Source organism: Dermacentor albipictus, chromosome 1, assembly GCF_038994185.2.
Source record: "Dermacentor albipictus isolate Rhodes 1998 colony chromosome 1, USDA_Dalb.pri_finalv2, whole genome shotgun sequence".
In the NCBI taxonomy this organism is placed as follows: domain Eukaryota; kingdom Metazoa; phylum Arthropoda; class Arachnida; order Ixodida; family Ixodidae; genus Dermacentor; species Dermacentor albipictus.
The window spans coordinates 241,419,126-241,438,770 of NC_091821.1; the positions used below are offsets into that span (position 1 = coordinate 241,419,126).

Consider the following 19,645-nt stretch of genomic DNA (forward strand, 5'->3'; position numbering starts at 1 on the left):
CCGGTTCGGAGGAATCGGTCACTGTGACCGTGCGCAGTGTCCCAGCTTACTGTACGTAGTAGGTAGAGGGATAGCATCTGTAAACCATCCTGTGCTTTCTGTTTGTCCAAGGTTATTTTAAAGGGGCCCTGAACCACTTTTTATCAAAGTGGAGAAAGACATTTGAAGTGAAGATAGGCTATTTCAGAACCACTTTGCCGCAAAAAGTACTTCAATGCGTTCAGCAGAAACGGAGTTATTGGCAATCAAACACGGCCTCAGCTGCGCTCCCTTTCCTCCTACAATACCTTGCACTGCGAAAGCTACGGCGGAGACATCACCGTGGTGCGCAGTTCAAGTTTCTGATTTGGTACCTATGCCGTGCTAAACGTAAGCTAAACGCGGCTGTCCTCAGAGAGCCGCAGTGCGCTTGGCCACTGGACTCGTGGTGGCACCTCGCGGCGGCTGCGGTGTAGCCGAGCGCAGCGACCAATAGCAGCCGCATATTGGAGTGTGCTTTATGACGAAATAGAGCACACAGAAGAGAGCGAGGATTATGGGGTTTTTGAAACGAGAGTGTTTGAGAGAAAGGTGACTTCACACTCCGCTTGTGAGCTCCACGGACTGCGTACGACAGCAGAACTTGGCTGAGATGTTCACAACAGCGTATGCTACCCGCGGACTATGTTATCTCACCAAGCCCGAGGGGTGGTTCAGGGCCCCTTCAAAGGTAGAATACTTCTGTCATTCCGAGAGTACTTGCAAAAATGTCCAGGAGGGCTCCTGCATAGTATATTTATTTAGTGCCGATAGCCAAACCTATGCGGAGTGCAGTGGCATAGCAACAGGGGGGGGCCGGGGGGCCGGGGGGCCGTGGGCCCCGGGTGCAAGGGGCCAGTGAGGGGGGGGGGGGGTGTCATATACATCTGAAGACACCCCTCTTTCCGCCGGCTACACCCGGGGCGGGGGGTGACAGAAGACCAATGGACCCCAGGTGCCAGATGACCTAGCTACGCCACTGGCGGAGTGCACAGTGTTATCCCTCAGACTATGCAAGTGAGGCGCTTCCGATAGATGGCGACTCTGTAAGTCCTCGCCCCCAATACTGACATTGTTATAGTGACAGCCCTGTCGCCGCAGTGCTGTTGTTAAAGTACCTGGACCCATCACTGTAATCACTACCAAAAATTTAACTTGTGATGCTTATGCATTAGCCCTTCGTTTCTCATGAGTGTGTCACGTGAAAACATATATATTACGGCCTCTTCTTTAAATGTATGCTTTTTAACAACTTAAGGTGTCATGTACAATGCTATTAAAATTAATTTCCCACCTAGCCTACAATGTCTGTAATACAGTAACAACACTTCTACAGTGACAGCAATAATTGTTGCCATTGGTGAACAAACGATTAACTGCAGCCCTGAGAACTAAGCTGCAACATTGAGTTTAGGTTGATCGGAAAGATTATTTTTGTTGTGCTTAAATGGAGAGTGTAGCATTGTGTAAAGCACTGCTTCATTTTAATATGTGTGAAGCACCAGCTTCACACTGAGGGTTGACTGGTGTACAGCTTACAAAATAATGCTGTCTTCCTCATGCTGACATTGCACAGTGTCAGTCCATGTACAGTATTCAGTGTGCTATTTGCATGCAGTGTGATTTGCATGAAATCATTATTCCTGTTCATTGAGCTAATGCTTTAGTGTGATGCTGCAAGCACTGGGCCGCTTTGATTTGCTACGTTTGGGAAGTTCATTGTCAACCAGATGGCAGCAGGAAAGTTAAGGGATAATGTTATAATCACATGAGCTGGGAACCTGAGGCAGCTTGATCTGTTGAGGGTGTAAGGTAGCCAGTGGTTGGCTTGCAGTTGTGCTCCCTACTCAGAAGCATGCTTCCTCTCGCTATCGCCTCTTGGTGATAACATTGCTATTTGCCTTGCTTTTTGAGCTCAATTCACCTCATGAGAATGATGACTGAATTGACAGTGGGTGTCATTTCTGCAGCTCTGGTTGAAACCTTCGGCTTATACAATAAATTAATTCTGTTGAGAATGCACCGATGTTCCAGCTGAGAAAGCTTTGTGCATAGCACTTATATTCATCGGCACAGTTGGCTATGTCAGAAGCAGATAATCAAAGAGCCGTAGAGTTGCCATGCTCTCAAGACTGCTTGCAGCATCTTATCACTTTTCACTGTTGCAAACAACTGGCTGTCAGAGTGAGCAATGCATGTGTTGTTGTGAGTGTAGTGCCAAGCAAAATAGATAGTAAATTTCTCTTCATTTAGTGATAAAGATTTACTTTGAATAAGTAATTGGATGAAGCAGCTGTACTGGTACAAACCAGTAGTAGTAGCGCCAGTAAACTGTGTTGTAGTTTTGCTGCTACATTGTATCTTGTTAGCCCAGTTCAGGTTCATTAGCACAGTTGTGCACTAATTGAACTGGCACTTCTCCACTGGTACCGACATGCAGCATAAGTACTGAGACAAACCTGTGCACACAAGGCTGCTACAGGCATGAAAGGGAAGGTCTGAAGGAGTTCATGTATCAAATGTGCAGTATAAGGTATTTTTTATCTGTATGAGCACTAAAGCTGTGCCTTGAATGCTTGCCTACTAGGTTTTTGTGTACAGAGGGAAAGAGTATGAGCGATTGAGTGACTTCAGCACCAGGCTGCTCAACCAATTTCCCAATGCCATGCTGCTGACCAAGCTGACTATTCCTGGCAAAGATGTCACTGAATCACAGTCCCAGTACCTTCAGATAAACAAGGTGGACCCTGTGATGAACAATCCCCAGCGCTTTCAGAATAAACCTGTCCATGAGCAGATTCTCAAGTACTACAGGGTGAGTGTGCTGTCAACTTCTGTCCTGAATTTGAAAGACATGTTGTATCTAGCTTACACTCTGTAATCAAAATTATAATTTTTCAGAGAAGTGCATCTGTTGTAGTGCCATCTTTTGTTGTCAGGCTAAAGTACATAGGTTTTTTTGCTGCAACCTAGTCATATAGATTTAAAAGTGCTTTTTTAAGCATATCTAGTAACTCCAAGTAATTATCTGTGTTACTGTCTTAAATGGGATTGTAGAAATTGAAAAAGTGAAAGGTGACGCAATGATGTGTATGTATTGAATGGCAGTACAACCTAAGGAAGGTTGCTTTCTATAGCTGCCAAAATAGAAAATGCTAGTTGAACACAAATGAAGCTGTATTTCTGTAAGAACTGTGGTTTCTAGAGAAGCAAGCTTGTTTACTTTGCACCCAGTGTATTTCTGAATATTTTTTGTATCCTCAATTTTCTGCATTAGCATGCTCTTTTGTTTTACTTATCTGTTGTTCTTATCATGTTCTTTATAAAAAATAATAGTTACTGCCCTTCAAACGAAATACAGATGTGTCTTTGGGTTTCTTATTCAGGTGAATGAGGTGAGCAAGTTCACCTATTCACGTCCCCTGCGGCGAGGCGAGAAAGACTCTGACAGTGACATTGGCAACATTTGGCTTGAGCGGACCACACTAGAAACTGCTTACATGCTTCCTGGTATCCTTCGCTGGTTTTCTGTGATCAAAGTTCAAACTGTTGAAGTCAGCCCACTACAGAATGCCATTGAGACTATGGAAGCCACCAACACCAAGATCAAGGACATAGTGCTTCAACACAGGGCAGACTCAAGCCTTGCCTTAAACCCATTGAGCATGCTGCTGGGAGGCATTGTGGATGCTGCAGTCAATGGAGGCATCGGCAATTATGAGAAAGTAAGAAGTTGGTGCAGTTTTTGTGTTTTGCTGCTACCTTTTGTTTTTCTGGCTTGCGTCAGATATAAAACGTCCCATGTATTGTAAAATCGTACTGTAGTAGGGAAGTGACCGTGATTTTCTTTTCCAATGCATTCATGGTACTTCTGATTCCATGTGCTTGTTTACTTGGAAAATTTGGAGGTTAACAAAGAAGCTTGAAAATAAGATAAGGACCATGCACTGCGCTATGGAACAAATAAATGCTAAGCATAATGTTAAGAGACAGGAAAACAGCAGTGTGGATTAGAAAGCAAATGGGGGTAGCCAGTATTCTAATTGGCATTAAGAAAAAAAATAAGAGCTGGGCAGGTCATGATGCAGATAACTGGTGGTTTCTTACGTTTTACAGAATGGGGTGTCAAAGGAGAAGGGAAGCACAGTTGAGGACGACAACGAATCGCTTTTAGGTGGTGTGATGAAATTGGAAAATTTTGAGGGATAAGATGGAATCAGCTGGCACAAGACAGGTTTAATTAAAAATCACTGGGAAAGACCTTCATCCTGCATTGGACATAAATAGGCTGCTGCTGCCGCTGATAATGATATTGAGTGATCTTGCTTTGATGATTTTAAAACTGTTGCATCCAATGTTGACATATTATGACTGTGCATATTTACGTACAACTGTGCAAGTACATTTTTGTGTGCTTGCCTTAGTATTTCGTTTTCATGTTAGCCCTGTATCAAATTAATTTGAGCTGCAGTGTCTTTTCTTTTTCTTATGTGCACCACCATACTGGGCCTTTGGCTCTGGGTGAGTGCTTGTGAAAAAAATGGAATGAATGAACTTGATGCTAGGTTGCTGCATGCTAGTAATAAGTCAGTTTTATGTTGATAGGATTGCTTTATTATTGTGCAAGTTATATCATGATTTGTTCTACCCAACTTGCTGGAACTGAAACACATATTTCTATAAAATTGTCTAAGAACTTGAAGGCTTTGCCTGTCTATAGCAGCGTGAAATGGCTTGGAAATGTATAATTCGTTTACTTCTTGTGTATACAATAGCATGTTTATATAAGAGTAGAAAGCTGTGCTTTCATTGCTTCTGGTAACGAGAAGAGAATAAAGTGACTGTATTGATTTCATTTTCAGGCATTCTTTACTCCAGAGTTTCTTGAAGCAAACAGGTCAAGTATTGATGGAATCAACAGGCTAAAGGAACTTATTGCCTGTCAGGTAAGAGAGGAGCAAGAAATATAAAATTATGAATGTGGTGATTGTTATGCTAGTCGCAAGTTATGGTGGGGCCGTGGAAGTACCACTGTGGAAGCTTTATTGTGGTGTCAGCCAGAATATTATAATGCCAATGTAGTGCTCTTGCCAGTTGAAACAAATTATTAAAGTGGAAGACATCTTTACTCTTTCATTGTACATGCTTACCAAAGTTCAGACTTGAAAAATTGTTTAATGGACATCTTTCACATAGCCGGTGACAAATAACATAATGGCTGAAAACGCTGCACCTCTCCCAACAATGTACATTTAGTTCTGGTAGTTTTTGTTACTTCAAGCCTCTATCTTATTGTGAGCTTTTGTCTTCTTTAGTTATGTACAGAAAAAGTAGTTCAAAGTTGGATGTGAGCAACCACTGTTGTGGCCTCTGTATTTTAGCCAACTTATTGTGTGCAGTCTTATTCACATAAATGCTAAAATAAGTGCACATTGTGTAAGTTAGTGTTTGTTTCACCCTGACCATAGTTCTGCAAATAATGTGTATTTCCTACAGATACCACTGCTGGAGGCTGGCATTGAAATCCACCGAGACAAGGCCCCAGAAAGCCTCCAGCCTTACCATTCACACATGCAGGAAAAGTTTTTAAAGCTGAAGGCACACATTGAAGAGAACTATGGCAAAGCAGTAAGTATGGTTTGAATAGCTCATCTGCTTAGCTGTAAGTAGTGAGCCAGTTTTCATTAAATACAGTCAAGCCTGCATGTAGCAGATACCTTCGTTGCACAAAATGTGTTTGCCATATCAGCAGTTTGTTATATACAGGGTGTCTCAGCTAACTTTAGCCAGAGTTTAAAAATATGCGAATGCCACGTAGCTAGATAAAGCCAAGGTAATGTGGTTTACAGTCGCTTGGAGATACTCAGGTTACTTGTTTAATTCTACCTAATTGCATAATTAGTCTAATTAATTAAACGACTTTTCAAATACTATAATTAGATGAAAAGTGTCAATGAGAAAGTTGTAGAGCAACATGAAAAACTCCTGATACAGCTTTCTGTTGCTCAATACGTGCTACGTAAAAGTGTTTTTCTGAGCGTAAAAGCAACCCGTGAATACACACAAGGTGCCTTGAGCAGCCAGTTGTGCGACAATTTTGTGTGCATTTGCGGGCTTCTTTCACACTTGGAAAAACACTTCTATGTAGCGTGTATTGAGCAACAGAAAGCTGTATCGGAAGTTTTTCATGTCGCTGTACAATTTTCTCATTGACACTTTTCTAATTATAATATTTGAGAAGTTGAATTAATTAAGACTAACTATATCTTTAGGTGGAATGAAAAAAATTATTTGAGTATCTCCAAGCGACGGCAAACATTACCTTGGTTCTGTCCAGCTACATGATATTTGCATATTTTTAAAACTGTGGCTGAGGTTAGCTGGAACACCCTGTATAGTTAAACTTTCCCTGAAAATGAGCGTTAAAGAGCAGAACAAGGCAGAGAATGGCACACCAAAAATGATGCGCACTGCTCTTATACGGCAAAAATCTGTGAATAAAGTAACCTCCTCCTTAAAAAAAGAAAGAAAGAGAAAAATGAAGCCATACAGCTTGTGTGATGTTACAATTGCGGCAGCACTTGCATAAGTGAACATTTTTAAAAATGAAAGAACTAATGAGAAAAAAAGTGCAGCACTGAACTAATTGGCTCTGTTCATCTGGCATGCACCCTGGAGGTTTCTTGCTACCTTCTGACCTCCCCGGCTCATCAAGGTGCCACCATGCCGCACTTTATTCCATTTATTGCAACCTGGTCATTAAAATATTTGACTCCCTCGTAGACTTGAACCCAAAAGCACTGAAATTTTGGTAAGTTGGTACATACTCATAAGACGCAGACAGAGGAGCAGCGAAATAATGTGTTATATTTCATTCTCAAAAAAAAGTTTGTGTAAAATATGATTTATGATCAACCCATGCTATAGCAGCCATATTTCAGTGAGGCTAAGTAACCTGAGAACTGCTGGAGGAACCTGATAACAAGCCTAAAAGGTTTAAATTCTTTGTAGCTTCTTTCTTACTCCAGTTGTCTTGTGACAGACATCATATTTTATTCTTCATCTTATAGTTATTTGTATGACCAACAGCAATAACAGGGGTGTGCAGGGCTAAGCTTGTTCCCTTGCTTAGTTTCTTGTAGATTGATGCTTTGCACTTCTGTTAACTGTTAGAATACTAGGAGTCTTTGGCATTTATACCCCCTATCTACCAGAGGTTTTCCGAAGTGTATCAAATTCAATTTCTGTCTAAGAAACACATTAGCAGGCTTTAGATTCAAATAGCATTTATTGGAGCTGTGTTGCTGGACCTCTTACAAATTTTATTTTAGCTAAATAGTTAAACAAACATTAATTAAGCTAATTAATGATTTAGCCTCTGCATTGCTATTATTGTCACCCAAACACACCTTGTAGCCAATATCGTAGTCCTCCAAATCAGAATTCATGAGAAAGTCTTGAATTACTGTGTCATTAAGAAATCGTGTGGGCTTCTTGCGCTGCTCCACCATGTCTGAAAAGAGACATCATCTCGTAGATAGACGTGAGAAATACAGACAGATACAAACTGGATAAGCTTTATTGTGACACCTGTCTAGTACAAACAAAAGCTCTCATGCAATTTCAGTTTAACCAGAGGGGTTTCACATTCGCAAATTAGGTACCTTGGGAAAGGCAAGAAGTGAGTGGAAATTGTCACACAACTTTACTAAGGCATGGCTAGGGGTGTGCAGAGGCACCCAGACGAGCTGACTCTGGCTTGGCACTTGAAGGATCAAGCTGTACAGTTTTCCAAGCTTCCTTGAGGTTAATTTTAAAGGGAATCTACTGTTAATCTCTGTGGTGCCAATACTGCAGACACTGTGCTAGCCTGGTTTTTGATTACTAGTTGCAAACCTGAGCACTTGATTTTTTCCTCAGTCACCTCCTCCAGAGTTGATTGAGCACCCCATCCTCATCAGGCGGTACAAGGTTGTCCCTGCACCTAATCCATCTTCACGGACAGAACGTACTGACAGCTCTGTTTTTGCGCCAGATAGGTAAGAAATGCTTCACTGCATAAGATATTATTCTTGGTAGCTAATACAGTTGAACATCAATATAACGAAAGCATATATATTGAATTATCTGATAAAATGAAGTAAATCTAAAAAAAAAATGTTGCCAATATCAGCTGGTAATAAATACATGCTTATAGGAAATATTGGATGTAGCAATTATTTACTTGTTGTATGTGACTTCATTATAATGAATTTTGACTGTAGTTGTGTGCGTCACCTGCGATACACTAGTGGTGCAGGTCGAGGCATCTCTCCTTTGTGCCTCTCTCACTTTCTGTAGTTGTGTGCGTGTTTATAGAGACTAGTTGTTTTGTTAGTTGCATTCTGGTCACCTTTTCAGTGGACACTCCTGACAGCATATTCCAGGGGCAGTATGTGGAAGTAGCCTAAGCACATGCATTTAATACAATAGATTTTTTTGTAGCTTCTTATTATAAACAAATTGTTTTGTGTATTTTACGGGAGTGTAAGCCATTTTGAACTGCCAAAGGGTGCATTCAAGTGCAGTTTCACATTTTTGTAGTTTCACAATATAAGATCTCAGAAAGTTTGCATTCTTTAAAAATGCAGTGGAATCATGATGTAACAAAGTCATATTGTTCCGCTTCAAAACTTCATTGAAGTGATTATTTTCTGAAAGCGAGACTTTACTCTTTAAGTGGTCCGAAGAACTCAACAGCTTCTTAACTTTTAATGCACTTGTGGTCACTACAACCTTGTTAATAATTATTGAGGTATTTTTCAGTGTATTAGACAGGAACAAGAAAGTGGACACACACAGCACTGTGTGTCCGCTCTCTTGCCCCCAACTAATAAGCTGAAAAATACCTCATAATGCACAACCAATTAGCCCTACAATCAACCCTGTTAGTAAGCATTTATGAGTCAAATCCTGCAAGAAACCAAGGTGACAACAATTTCATTATCGAGGGAGTCAACCCCACTGTACATTGCTGGCAGTCCACAGATTCATTTGGGGGGCCTGTGGCCACACTGGAGCTTTGTCCTTTTGCCTTGTAGGTGCAGAGGCATACTTACTCCTAGTTTGCTGTAAATTGGCATGTCGTTTATAGGCTACCACCAGCCGAGCACAGACACACATATGCCCTGGCTGGTAAGACTGTTGACAAAGAATTTGTGTGACAGCAATTTATGACAGCTGGCATGCCAGCTGTCATAAGTTTTTTGGCTTCCACTGCTCAAACACAATGTCCCAAAACTATTGCGAGACTCTTGGCAATGCGAACACCATGTCAGTGACCAAAACTCACCCCCATGGTTTCATGGTAGTATAATACAATCAAGACTGCTTCACTATTAGGCCTAATAGCAGAATACTGAAGAAGCACCTTGCTACGAAAAGTGTGGCTGCTGCGTCATTTACAGCAGCTGTATTTGCGATTCAGTAAGCCTGTATGGCAATAGAAAAACCAGGATATCCGAGTACTCCAAGCAATTGAGTGACTTCAAAAACTCACCTGCATATTCTAGAACGTCCCTTCCCTCAGCCCTCTACATCTACTCAAGAAAGTGAATGGCGGCTTAACCCTTCAAAAAAAAGTTGATGATCCTCCATAGCAGTTGTTAAGAAGTGTAGCGTCTCCATCAGTCAAGGGGTGTCGCTTTGCTCAACTCGGGGCACTGGAGAAAGAGCTTCGAGTCTAGAATCATTTGAGAATAGGGGGTCAGTCAGCCAGTGTGAGCATATTGTACCAGCATAATTAGCAAAATGACAGCAAGCTGCGTCAGTGTATTGTGGTATAGTTACTTGATTTAATGCACATTCTATTTAACACGCACCTGATTTTCCAGATCAGAGGTCAGAAAAATGTCACTTCCTCATTTGGTAGCGTACAACCTTTAAGCTGAGTGAGGAAATCTGTTCTGAGGAAATCTGCTTGCATAAGCTGTGCAAAACAATGCCAGGTTGCAGGTTTTTGCATACAAATCAGTGTTGGTCAGTCAGTTTTCACACAGATGCGTGTGTTCTCATCTCAGATATTAGAATTGCAAAAGAGGAAAAGAGAACTGCATAATGCTTGTGCTTCAGAACACACTTTCCGATCAGCTTTTCAAAGCAGCATGCTAGTCAAGCGACCAATTCAATCTGATGCAGAGTAAAAAAAAAAAAAAAATAGTTCAGTAGTTTTGAAAATGTTTGTAAGGGCATCTCGGTAATGTATGGAACTTACCTTCACCGTACGGAGCTGAGCACTAGCACTGCAGTTTTTATTTTTCAAATTACGTGGCCTGATACCACGTGTTAATTTTCAGTTTCTTAAAAGTAATGTAATCCATGTTTAGTGCGTAATCTTCTCGAGTGTCATGTTGACACTTGCAGGTGCCACATTTGCACCTCAGAATTATGAAGCGCAAGGAATACTAATCAATCACATTTAAAGTGTGTTGCCTACATTTTAAGACATTTCTGATTAGATCTGCACTGCTGTATCAATAAATGGGAAGTTAATTAGAAAAAACAAGGGAAGATGTAAATCTGAGTAGTTTTTGATGGTACCAGTATTGTCATGTTAGCTCTCTCTTCATTGTTTCTTCCAGTAATGCATTACATCAGGCAAATTCCTAAAATTGGCTGGTGTGTACCAAGTACAGTGCATGCAAAAGGGTCAAATTTATCCCATATCTGACATTTATTTCTGGGTTGAGGCACAGCGTCCATATTTCTAGGTACAGTAAAGCAATAGGGAAATTCACTAATTCATCTCTCTACTATTACTGTCTGTCTTTAATGATGCTGAAGCTGGAATAAATGGATAAAGGTTGCGTTTAAACAGACAGAATCGGCATCACTGCACATGTGCAGAAGCCATGCTCAGCTTGGGTTCATTTGTATGCTGAGCGGGTAGCACACGCTAATGTTTGGTCTGCTACGTGAAAATGAATGTTTTTTTATGTGAAATATCTACAAATCTGTTTTACCTACACCCCTGCCATTTCTACAGCTAGGCTACATGGATAGATGGACGTTAGCAAGAAATATTTCAATGCTAATTTGGATAATTACTTAAAATGTGCAAATAACTCTTTTCTTTTTTCATTATTCACTTTAATGTGCATGTTGAAATTGCAAAATCGAAGGCAAGCAGTAGTGAAGTTATGTCTGCTAGCAGAAATCTCAAGACTAGCACCACTTTTGAGATATCTATCCTCAAAATCTGCTAAAAGAAAATGCATCTGCTTTCTAGTTAAGATCATTCCAAACTGCTAGCGAAATGCTTTTGGGAAACCTAACTGGAATTTTGAGGCATTTTGTAACACGTTTTAAGGACAGGTAGTATCTCAAGAAAGTGGTGCGAGTTTAAAGATTCCTTCTAAGCAGGCATGGCTTCGGTACTGCTCAGCTTCAATTTTACAACTGCAACGTGTGGCCTAAAGGGCATGTTTAAAATTTTTAGGTTATTAGTCACATTGAAAGTTTTCTTGCTGTTAACATCTGCCTAGCCTCATCAATTAGCTTTGAAAATGGCAGGGGCCTAGAATAAGTGTTTTTGCTTATAAGTGTTTAATGTAAGAAAATAAACCTAGTATAAAACTGCCTAATGGGCTTGAAATTTGATGGCAGAGCACCTGGTTTGAGCTGACACTACAAATAACCACATAAATATCTTTTTTTTTTCTTTGTCGGTAAACGAGGTGTCCAAAAAGTTGATGGCTATTGTAAATTTCAAGAAAGCTTTCGTATAGCACTTGTTCATTTTTGCAGTAACTCTGGTAGCATGTTCGTAAGGTATCCGATTCATGCCTTCAGTTGACGTGTGGTACACTGGTTGATTGGTTCAATAAATTTTTTTGCTTTGCCATGCCTATAACTGCATGGAGGGCCTATGGGAGAGGGGCTAACTGCTTAGCAGTGTACCTATTCCTTGGCAGCTTCACTGCCTCACATTAACTCCATACTATGTTGCAGCAGAGTTTCAGAGTGCCTCAAATGGAGTCATTTTTTGCTGAAATTAAGGCTTAGGGAGCCTGTGCTTACTACATAAGTACAATGCTATTAACCTCGCCAATGCTTATGATATTGTTCTAAATTACCATACTGAAGGTCTTAGGCATAGCACACCCAACATTGGACATAAGAGCGACACAGAACACACACACACACATACGCATGAACGAGAAGAAAGGGGGTTAACTGAGGGGCCCTATCTTTATTAGTCGTATCATAATAAGCCAACAAACACTGACATCAAGGAGAACATAGGGGAAATTACTTGTGCTTAATAAATGAAATGAATATATAATAAATTAATGGGTGCGATGCTCTTCCAATTGAACTACCGCGGCGCTGTTTCCCCATCCACTTTCTTGGGTATTTATGTTTCCTAGTAGAACCCTGGGAATGTTTGCTAGCGCCGCCAGTCACAGACCTTGGCGGCGGATGTGGAACATCCTTTCTGCCTTTGGGGATGATATAGTAATTGAAGGATGTTGCTAGTTTGGTAAAAAAATATTGGTTTGTATACAACACTTGCACATTTTTCCAGTAATAACTGAGCTTTCGACGTGGACAGCTGGTGGCTTAGTTTTATCTGCATTGTTTAATTTATTTTTGTCGCTAGGTTGTGCGCCATACATTAAGCATTCAAAGCGGTTCTCTGTGTGTAGGCCGCGGCTCTAATAGCATTTCGTTTAGCTGTAGCTGAGCTTTTTATGGTGTATGGTTGCGATGAGAGTTCCATCTGCACATTCCACAACTTCGAGAATCTTGCCATGTCAAGGAACCGTTCTTGACTGCAGCTTTCTCCTGCAACGTGGAGAGAAATCACGTACCCCTTTTTCTTTTCCCTCAACCGTAATGACCCTAGCGACGGCGGTAATGACGTGACTGACCGACGGTTGCGACAAACCAATAGCTTTCTACATTCCAGACGCACTGCTGAAAACACCATAACAAAAAAAAAAGAACGTCGCACGCACAGCATTTATGTCGCAGCATCAACACTACGAAATCTTGTGGTCTGCGATATTCTAGCTCGTCACAAATCCATCGCATTGTGTTTTTTGGGCGCCTAAAATACCTTCGAAACTCGCCTACGCTCATGTTGAACACGTTGCGCCGTTGCCTCGCATCACGTCGTTGTCTTTGGCCAACGCTCGCCAATAACACAACCAAAGAAGCCACTATTGGTGTCCCTCTCGTTGCGCCAGCCATCGCGAGACTAGCAGATGGCCAGGGTTGCCCTAGCAAACCTCAATATCATGCTCGCGATCGCGCACAACCCTCGATCGTACTATTTCTCCATGGTTCCTCTCATAGCAGACGGCGAGTTCCTTTTCAGATGATTGACAGCCTGTGTGACGACAACAAAATCTGTTGTCTCGCTCACCAGGGATTACAACAATGAAGTGCCCACCAATGGTGTTGGTGAGAGCAAATCGGTTCCTAAGGGAACCGTTACAGAATATGGCCTATGTATTCTGTGCCACTCTTGTGTCCAGTGGTGGGTGCACTAGGCCTAAGGCCTTCAGTATGGCATACCAGCAAGCCCAACTTGCAACCTTAGCCAAATTACCAGTCCTTCATAGTCGTCTATGAGGCACGAGATGCTCTCTCTCTCTCTTTCTCTTTTTTTTTTCATTTTACACAATTAATGGTCAATGGTGCAGGTCCTTCAAATGATTATTTTCATGAGCTAATTGAAGGCTGACAGCTATTGCTTGAATGTGACTTGTTAAAGGCTTGTTTGTTATTATATTTTGCATATGATGCTTTTAAAGTGTCTGCATTGTCTTATTCTCGTTTACTAACAAATTTGTTTTTCTTTTTTTCTTTTTTTAGCAGTAACAGGAAAACAGCCTCTGTGACCAGGTACTACATATTTTATCTTATTATTGCTTGCAGCTCTAAAGATTTTCTCTATTAGGCTGCTATGGGCCTCTGAGTGTGTTGTTAGGCATTTGATTTTGGTCTACATATACATATGAATTGCTTGCATACGTACATCCAATTGGCATCAAAAGTTGGTGAATCATGGGATCTGAAAAAAAAAAAAAGAAGAAAAACTTAGCAATAGACCTCTCCCTATTTGCAAACGGCATGATGTCACTGCTAGTGCCACTCCCATCTGCTGCACCTCTGAAGTGGGTGCTGGTTGGCAAAACACATTCAGCTGGCTGAATCTCTCTGTATGAGAGTGTTGCTTGTGTCTAAATTGCTGTATATTGCTATTTTTTGAAGTGACCGCACCTGCGAATTGTGCTTGGGAAGCAACCGTCCTAATTTTACTTGCACAACAACACATTGCTGTCCAATGTATGGTTCGTTTAAGTCAGCATATGGTGATTTCATAAAAATGCCTCTTCCATAGATCAAAAAGTTACAAAAGTTTTCTCTTCTAAAGCTACCACAGAAGATGCACATTTTCACTGTGTCAAAACAACACTTCGTTTAAACAGCTGGTCTTTGGGAAAGACGTTTGCATTCCATTAACATGAAGATATTTAAGTTGTGTCCCATTTACACTGCAGTTTTAAAAGGTGCATAAGATTAACTTTGTCTGCAATTATCAGCCACACCCTTCATGGCGGCTCAGTGGATCCATACCCAGCAGTGGTGTTTTAATCCCGATCGGGTTGGAATTCTGGTTTAAGTGCATGGTAAGAAACCTCAATGTTAAACTTAATCTGGAGCCCCCCCCCCCCCCCAAATATCCCACATAAGCTACTGTAGAGCTTAGGGCTGTTAAACACCATAATTTAAATGACTTGAACTATTATCCATCGTCATGCGAGTACACAAAACATACACTAATACGTAATCCATTGCACCGTTACTTCGCTGTGCCTAATGCCTCCAACATGTCTGCTGCCTCCCTTTGCTACTTTCAACTTGTGATCACATAGTAGAGTGTGGGTGTAGGCCAGTTCGTAATTCATAGTTTTGGGAAGTTGCCGCAAGCAAAACACGAGACTTGAAGGAAGAGACACAAAGCGGTTGATCACAGTTTAAAGTTCCTGCCATAAAAGTAAGTATAACAATAAAGGAAACAAGAAAGTTCACTGTTTTACCAAAGACCCATGAGAAATTTACAGTTAAACATGATAATTTCAGTGGGTCTCTTTTGCATTCCCCGTGGTGAAGCATATAGTACACACAGCTTTGGCGATCATAAAAACAGGCTAGCAGCGCACTACATTCCCCGTGCAAACCGTACGCTTTTCTAGCAGTGATAAAAACATGCTAGGTGCTCATTCACAGTCATACTTTCCAGCCAATAAATTAAACTGATACAAAATTTTTTTTCTGGGCACAGTGCAGACGGCATCTAGGTATGTGCACCCACAGATCGTCGTATCTCATTCATTATTACCTACACACAAAGTTTAGCCCTTGAAGTTGTGTCAACGTCTGATCACTGTGAATGGCCCTAATACATGAAATGCATGTAAACATTTTCGCAAGCGAGACCCATTGCTAATAAATCACACAGTAGTATGCCGTGCACACACAATGCAGTGTATTTCCTTACACAAAGATGAAGCGATATCGCTGCTGTTTTTTGCTGCACACTTTATTACGCCACAACGAACGTGCCGTGCCGCCTTTCCGCAGAAAAGCCGCTGCCGCTGCTCTTTATTACAGTCAATCACAGACCAACATGTGGTTCACTTCCACGAGTAAAAAAACCAGCATTGTCAGTTTTGCATGCAGTTTATGTCGCACTGATGTTCTCCAGCACGCAGTGCTGTTAACCTGACTGACAAGATGATTGTGGAAGCTCAGGCAAAAAAATATATATATATTTTTTAAATAAACACATTTACGTGCTGTGCATCCGCACCAAGCACTGCACTACTAGGGAGCCTTCACCACTCAACTGCATCATGCCGGCAGCCAGCAGCAGCTGTTTTGCCTACCAGAGCCACTGGGTGTGTTCAGGTGGTCACGTTGTGATGTTGCCGGTGCTGTATGACCTACCCTGGGCGAGGTCTATTCTGCAGCCTGGAATTTAGATTTGCAACCTACTTAAGTATATGTGACAAACATAGTTTTACGCTTTTTTACTCTCTGTAGACAAAACTGCAGTTGAACCTCTATGTAACAAACACAGATATAACAAAGTAAATCTGAAAAGCATGTAACGCGTATATACTTATAATGAATATTAGATATTATGCCCCTGTCACACGGCAAATCTAATGTCATTTACAACGAATGACATTCACTGATAATGCCATTTGTTTGCTGTCACACGGTAAAACGTAATGACATTCGTCGAAAATGACATTTACAAACCAATGAGTTCGCCAAACTCATTCGCATTCGTTTGGAACCGAATGTGTATCCTCGACACCACGAGTGTACCAGTGTTTCACAAACAGCACATGCTTCTTTTTTTGTTTTAACAAAAATCACTAATATTCTATCAATTTTATTACCTAATTATTGCTTTAACAACATTGAAGGCCACCACGTGCATAAATACAGAAAACTACTCTCAGTCCAGTGACCAGACAGCCGTCTTTAGCTTTCGTTGCAGCAGTCGTGTTGGTTCGCACCGGAGCATCGGCCGCGGCCGCTTGAATTGACTTGGCGTAAAAGCATGCGCGTGTTTTCCTGTGGCACGCGCCAAGAATGAGGATATTAGAAGCCCGCATGCACATCAGAACGGTGATGACATGCAACTGCCCTTCTCGTACCACTTTAGCAGATGTCGCGGACGCACCTATCGTTCTCTTTGCCCTGTTGCTTGCCTTAGCTTTGGTTTGGCTTGGCTCGACTCGACTTCGTTGGCAATGTCAACAAGTTAGCAATCGAACGCTACGGTTTGAAAGCAACGATCACATATTCTAGTGGAATTTAGCATATTGGAAAATAATTATTGGACAAAAGTGGTTTTGAGGCGTCTTCTTTTTTTACTATCGTCATTGTCATCATTTTCAAATGACATTAGTTTTCGCCATGTGACAGCGCGCTGTGATAATGACATTAATTGCAACAAATGTCATTTGTTGTAAATGACATTAGATTTGCCGTGTGACAGGAGTATAAGATAGACGGCATTTTTGCGTCCGATGGAACATCGTTATAACGAGGTTCAACTGTATTAACAAAGTTGGCGTTTTTGAATTTGCACCTCATAAATTTTAGAATCTATTTGTAAATTTATATGTTGTTTACAAACTATAGCATTGCATGTGTGCTAATCATTTTTAAGTTTTACAGACTCTTAAAAATAATCTGTGACAGATGGCATAATTCTTGTCCTTGAGCTGGATTGTTCGAAGAGGCAGACATTACTAGCACGAAAAATTGAAACACATGTTAAACTAATTAACAAAATTGTCTAATTAGCCTTTTCATTAATTGCTTTACGGCACATATTGCAATTTGCAAATTGTAGCCGGTGAGTTTGCAAGAAGTATCTACTTGAAATTAGTTTCCAGGATGACACCTATTGCGAGATGTTATTTCCAAACGTATGGGACGAAATATGTGGGCGTTTCAGTTACTTTTGTGCTTCAATGTATAAAAGAGCATTTTGTTGAGATTGGAACAGTGCATTTTTACAGTGAGTTTGATGTGCATATCTTCTGACTGGTGTCTTTCTGGGAATTCATTCCAAGTGGATATGCCTTGCAGACTGACTGGCTACAATTCGTAAATCATATGTGCCATAAAGTAATTTATTAAGAAGTTAATTAGGGATTTTTTGTTAATTACAGTTTCTTCGATATAACGAAGTAGGTAAAATTGGCAATTTGCTTTGTTATACTGAAATTTCATTTAGTGAAATTCAACTTTTTATGCAAATGAGTACAGTCGCCGATCAATTTTTCTTACACAGAAAGGGGCCACAGAATTTTCCGAATTATTGGGCAATCAAAAAATGTGAATTTCAATAAGAAAACAATTAATTAAATGAATTTGGCTGTCAGTGACGAATGGTATGATTTCATGCCACGTCGACGATATCTTCACATAAGCAGTACAAATTAAGTGAACCCAGCCGCGCTTTCACACGCAATCCGCCCAAATGGCTGATATCTTCGCCCGCACTGGGATGACACTATCATGAAAAGTGCCGGCAGCGCAGCGGAGAGTGAGTGCTTCATCTGCCTCTCGCTCCAGCGGGTCACCGAAACTCGAGATTACGCAACCTTCAATACTTAACGCGCGGAAAGACAGCTTACATGATGCCATGCCATTTCGGCAAGCCCACTCTTTCCACCTGTTGCAGTTTAGCTCTGAACAGGGCACGTGGCTGCATATGCACTCAGCTGCACTCGTAGCCATGCGCAGCCGCAGCCAAGACGTGCACCAACTTACCCCTCGCCCCTCGCACGCGCTTTCATTGTGTTACCGCTAGCTCACTCCCCTCCCCCTCTTTCCCTTTGCTCGCGCGGGGAGACTGCTCTCTTGCATGAAGCCACCAACTATCTCTCTCACCCTCACACACTTTCACTCACACCTACGCACAAAGTGCGCGCGGCATAATAGGATCTTATCACGCTTGACTTTATATGGAACATGAGGCAAGCAGCGGCCTATAATTAAATCATTTGACCAACTGCACCTGCAGAAGTTTCCATTCATTGTCTCGGCATTCCTTTGCTGCACAAGAAAAATTTCGTTGTATTGAAATTGCATACAAAACGCTTCGTTATATTGAGGTTCTAATTACATGGTGTTGTATGGAGAAGAGGTCATAAAAAGTTACATACTTCATTGTATCGAGAATTTCGTTATATGAAAATTCGTTATATAGAGGTTTAACTGTATTTGAATATGTGTGTCAATTTCTCATGCAAGTAATGTCTGCCTCTCTGAACAATCCAGCTCAAGGACTAGAATTACATTACAAGCAACAGACTATTTTTAAAAATTCTGTAAAACAAGAATGATGACCCTGTATAGATGAACATAGTGCCTATACATTGTGATTCATAATTGGTGATCACTTAGATGGTATTCTAAAAAAAAAAACGAAAATTGCAATGGATATTTCAATGTCTTTTGCATATACAAAGCTTGCTTTAATCATAGAAACCTTAATTATTAGTGGTGAAACTTCTGCTTTACACCTTATGCGACCATGCTGATGCTGAAATGTAGGCCTCGGGAAAATACCCTTCAATGGAGAAAAGCACCAGCACAATTTTGAAGGCAGATTGTGACAAAAGGACAAAAAAATAATATTGGCTGTAAGCTTCTCACTGTTCATATAGAGGCATAAACATTCAGTGTCAGTGCTATTTTATACATTTTCCTTTAGGGTGGATATGCATAATTAGGAGGGTATCAGTAAAACCTTAGAGACAAAACTTTATCCTGTCAACAAAATGCTGACTGGACAGCATTAGCGGAGTACAAGGGACTGGGCTTTTGTTTTCTTCTTTCCTTTTTTGGTCATAAAGATTGTGATCATCTGTGCAGTGTTTGTGCCATAAGATCCACAGTGTCGCTGTAATTGTTCAGTCTAGTAATACAAGAACTGATGATGCACCCGCCGTGGTTGCTCAGTGGCTATGGTGTTGGGCTGCTGAGCACGAGGTCGCGGGATCGAATCCCGGCCGCGGCGGCCGCATTTCGATGGGGGCGAAAT

General features: G+C 41.1%; 1 protein-coding gene across 3 annotated transcripts in view; it reads left to right on the plus strand.

Annotated features, from left to right (window-relative positions):
• mbc (myoblast city) overlaps positions 1-19,645 on the plus strand; it is a 92,866-nt gene that overhangs the window by 60,276 nt on the left and 12,945 nt on the right. For 2 of the 3 annotated variants that reach the window (XM_065431419.1, XM_065431420.1), the window contains exons 34-39: positions 2,606-2,833; positions 3,405-3,743; positions 4,881-4,964; positions 5,515-5,646; positions 7,939-8,057; positions 13,879-13,908. In XM_065431419.1, coding sequence (XP_065287491.1) covers positions 2,606-2,833; positions 3,405-3,743; positions 4,881-4,964; positions 5,515-5,646; positions 7,939-8,057; positions 13,879-13,908 — 932 coding nt within the window. The remainder of the gene's footprint in view (positions 1-2,605; positions 2,834-3,404; positions 3,744-4,880; positions 4,965-5,514; positions 5,647-7,938; positions 8,058-13,878; positions 13,909-19,645) is intronic. The other variant, XM_065431421.1, reaches the window with a different exon arrangement.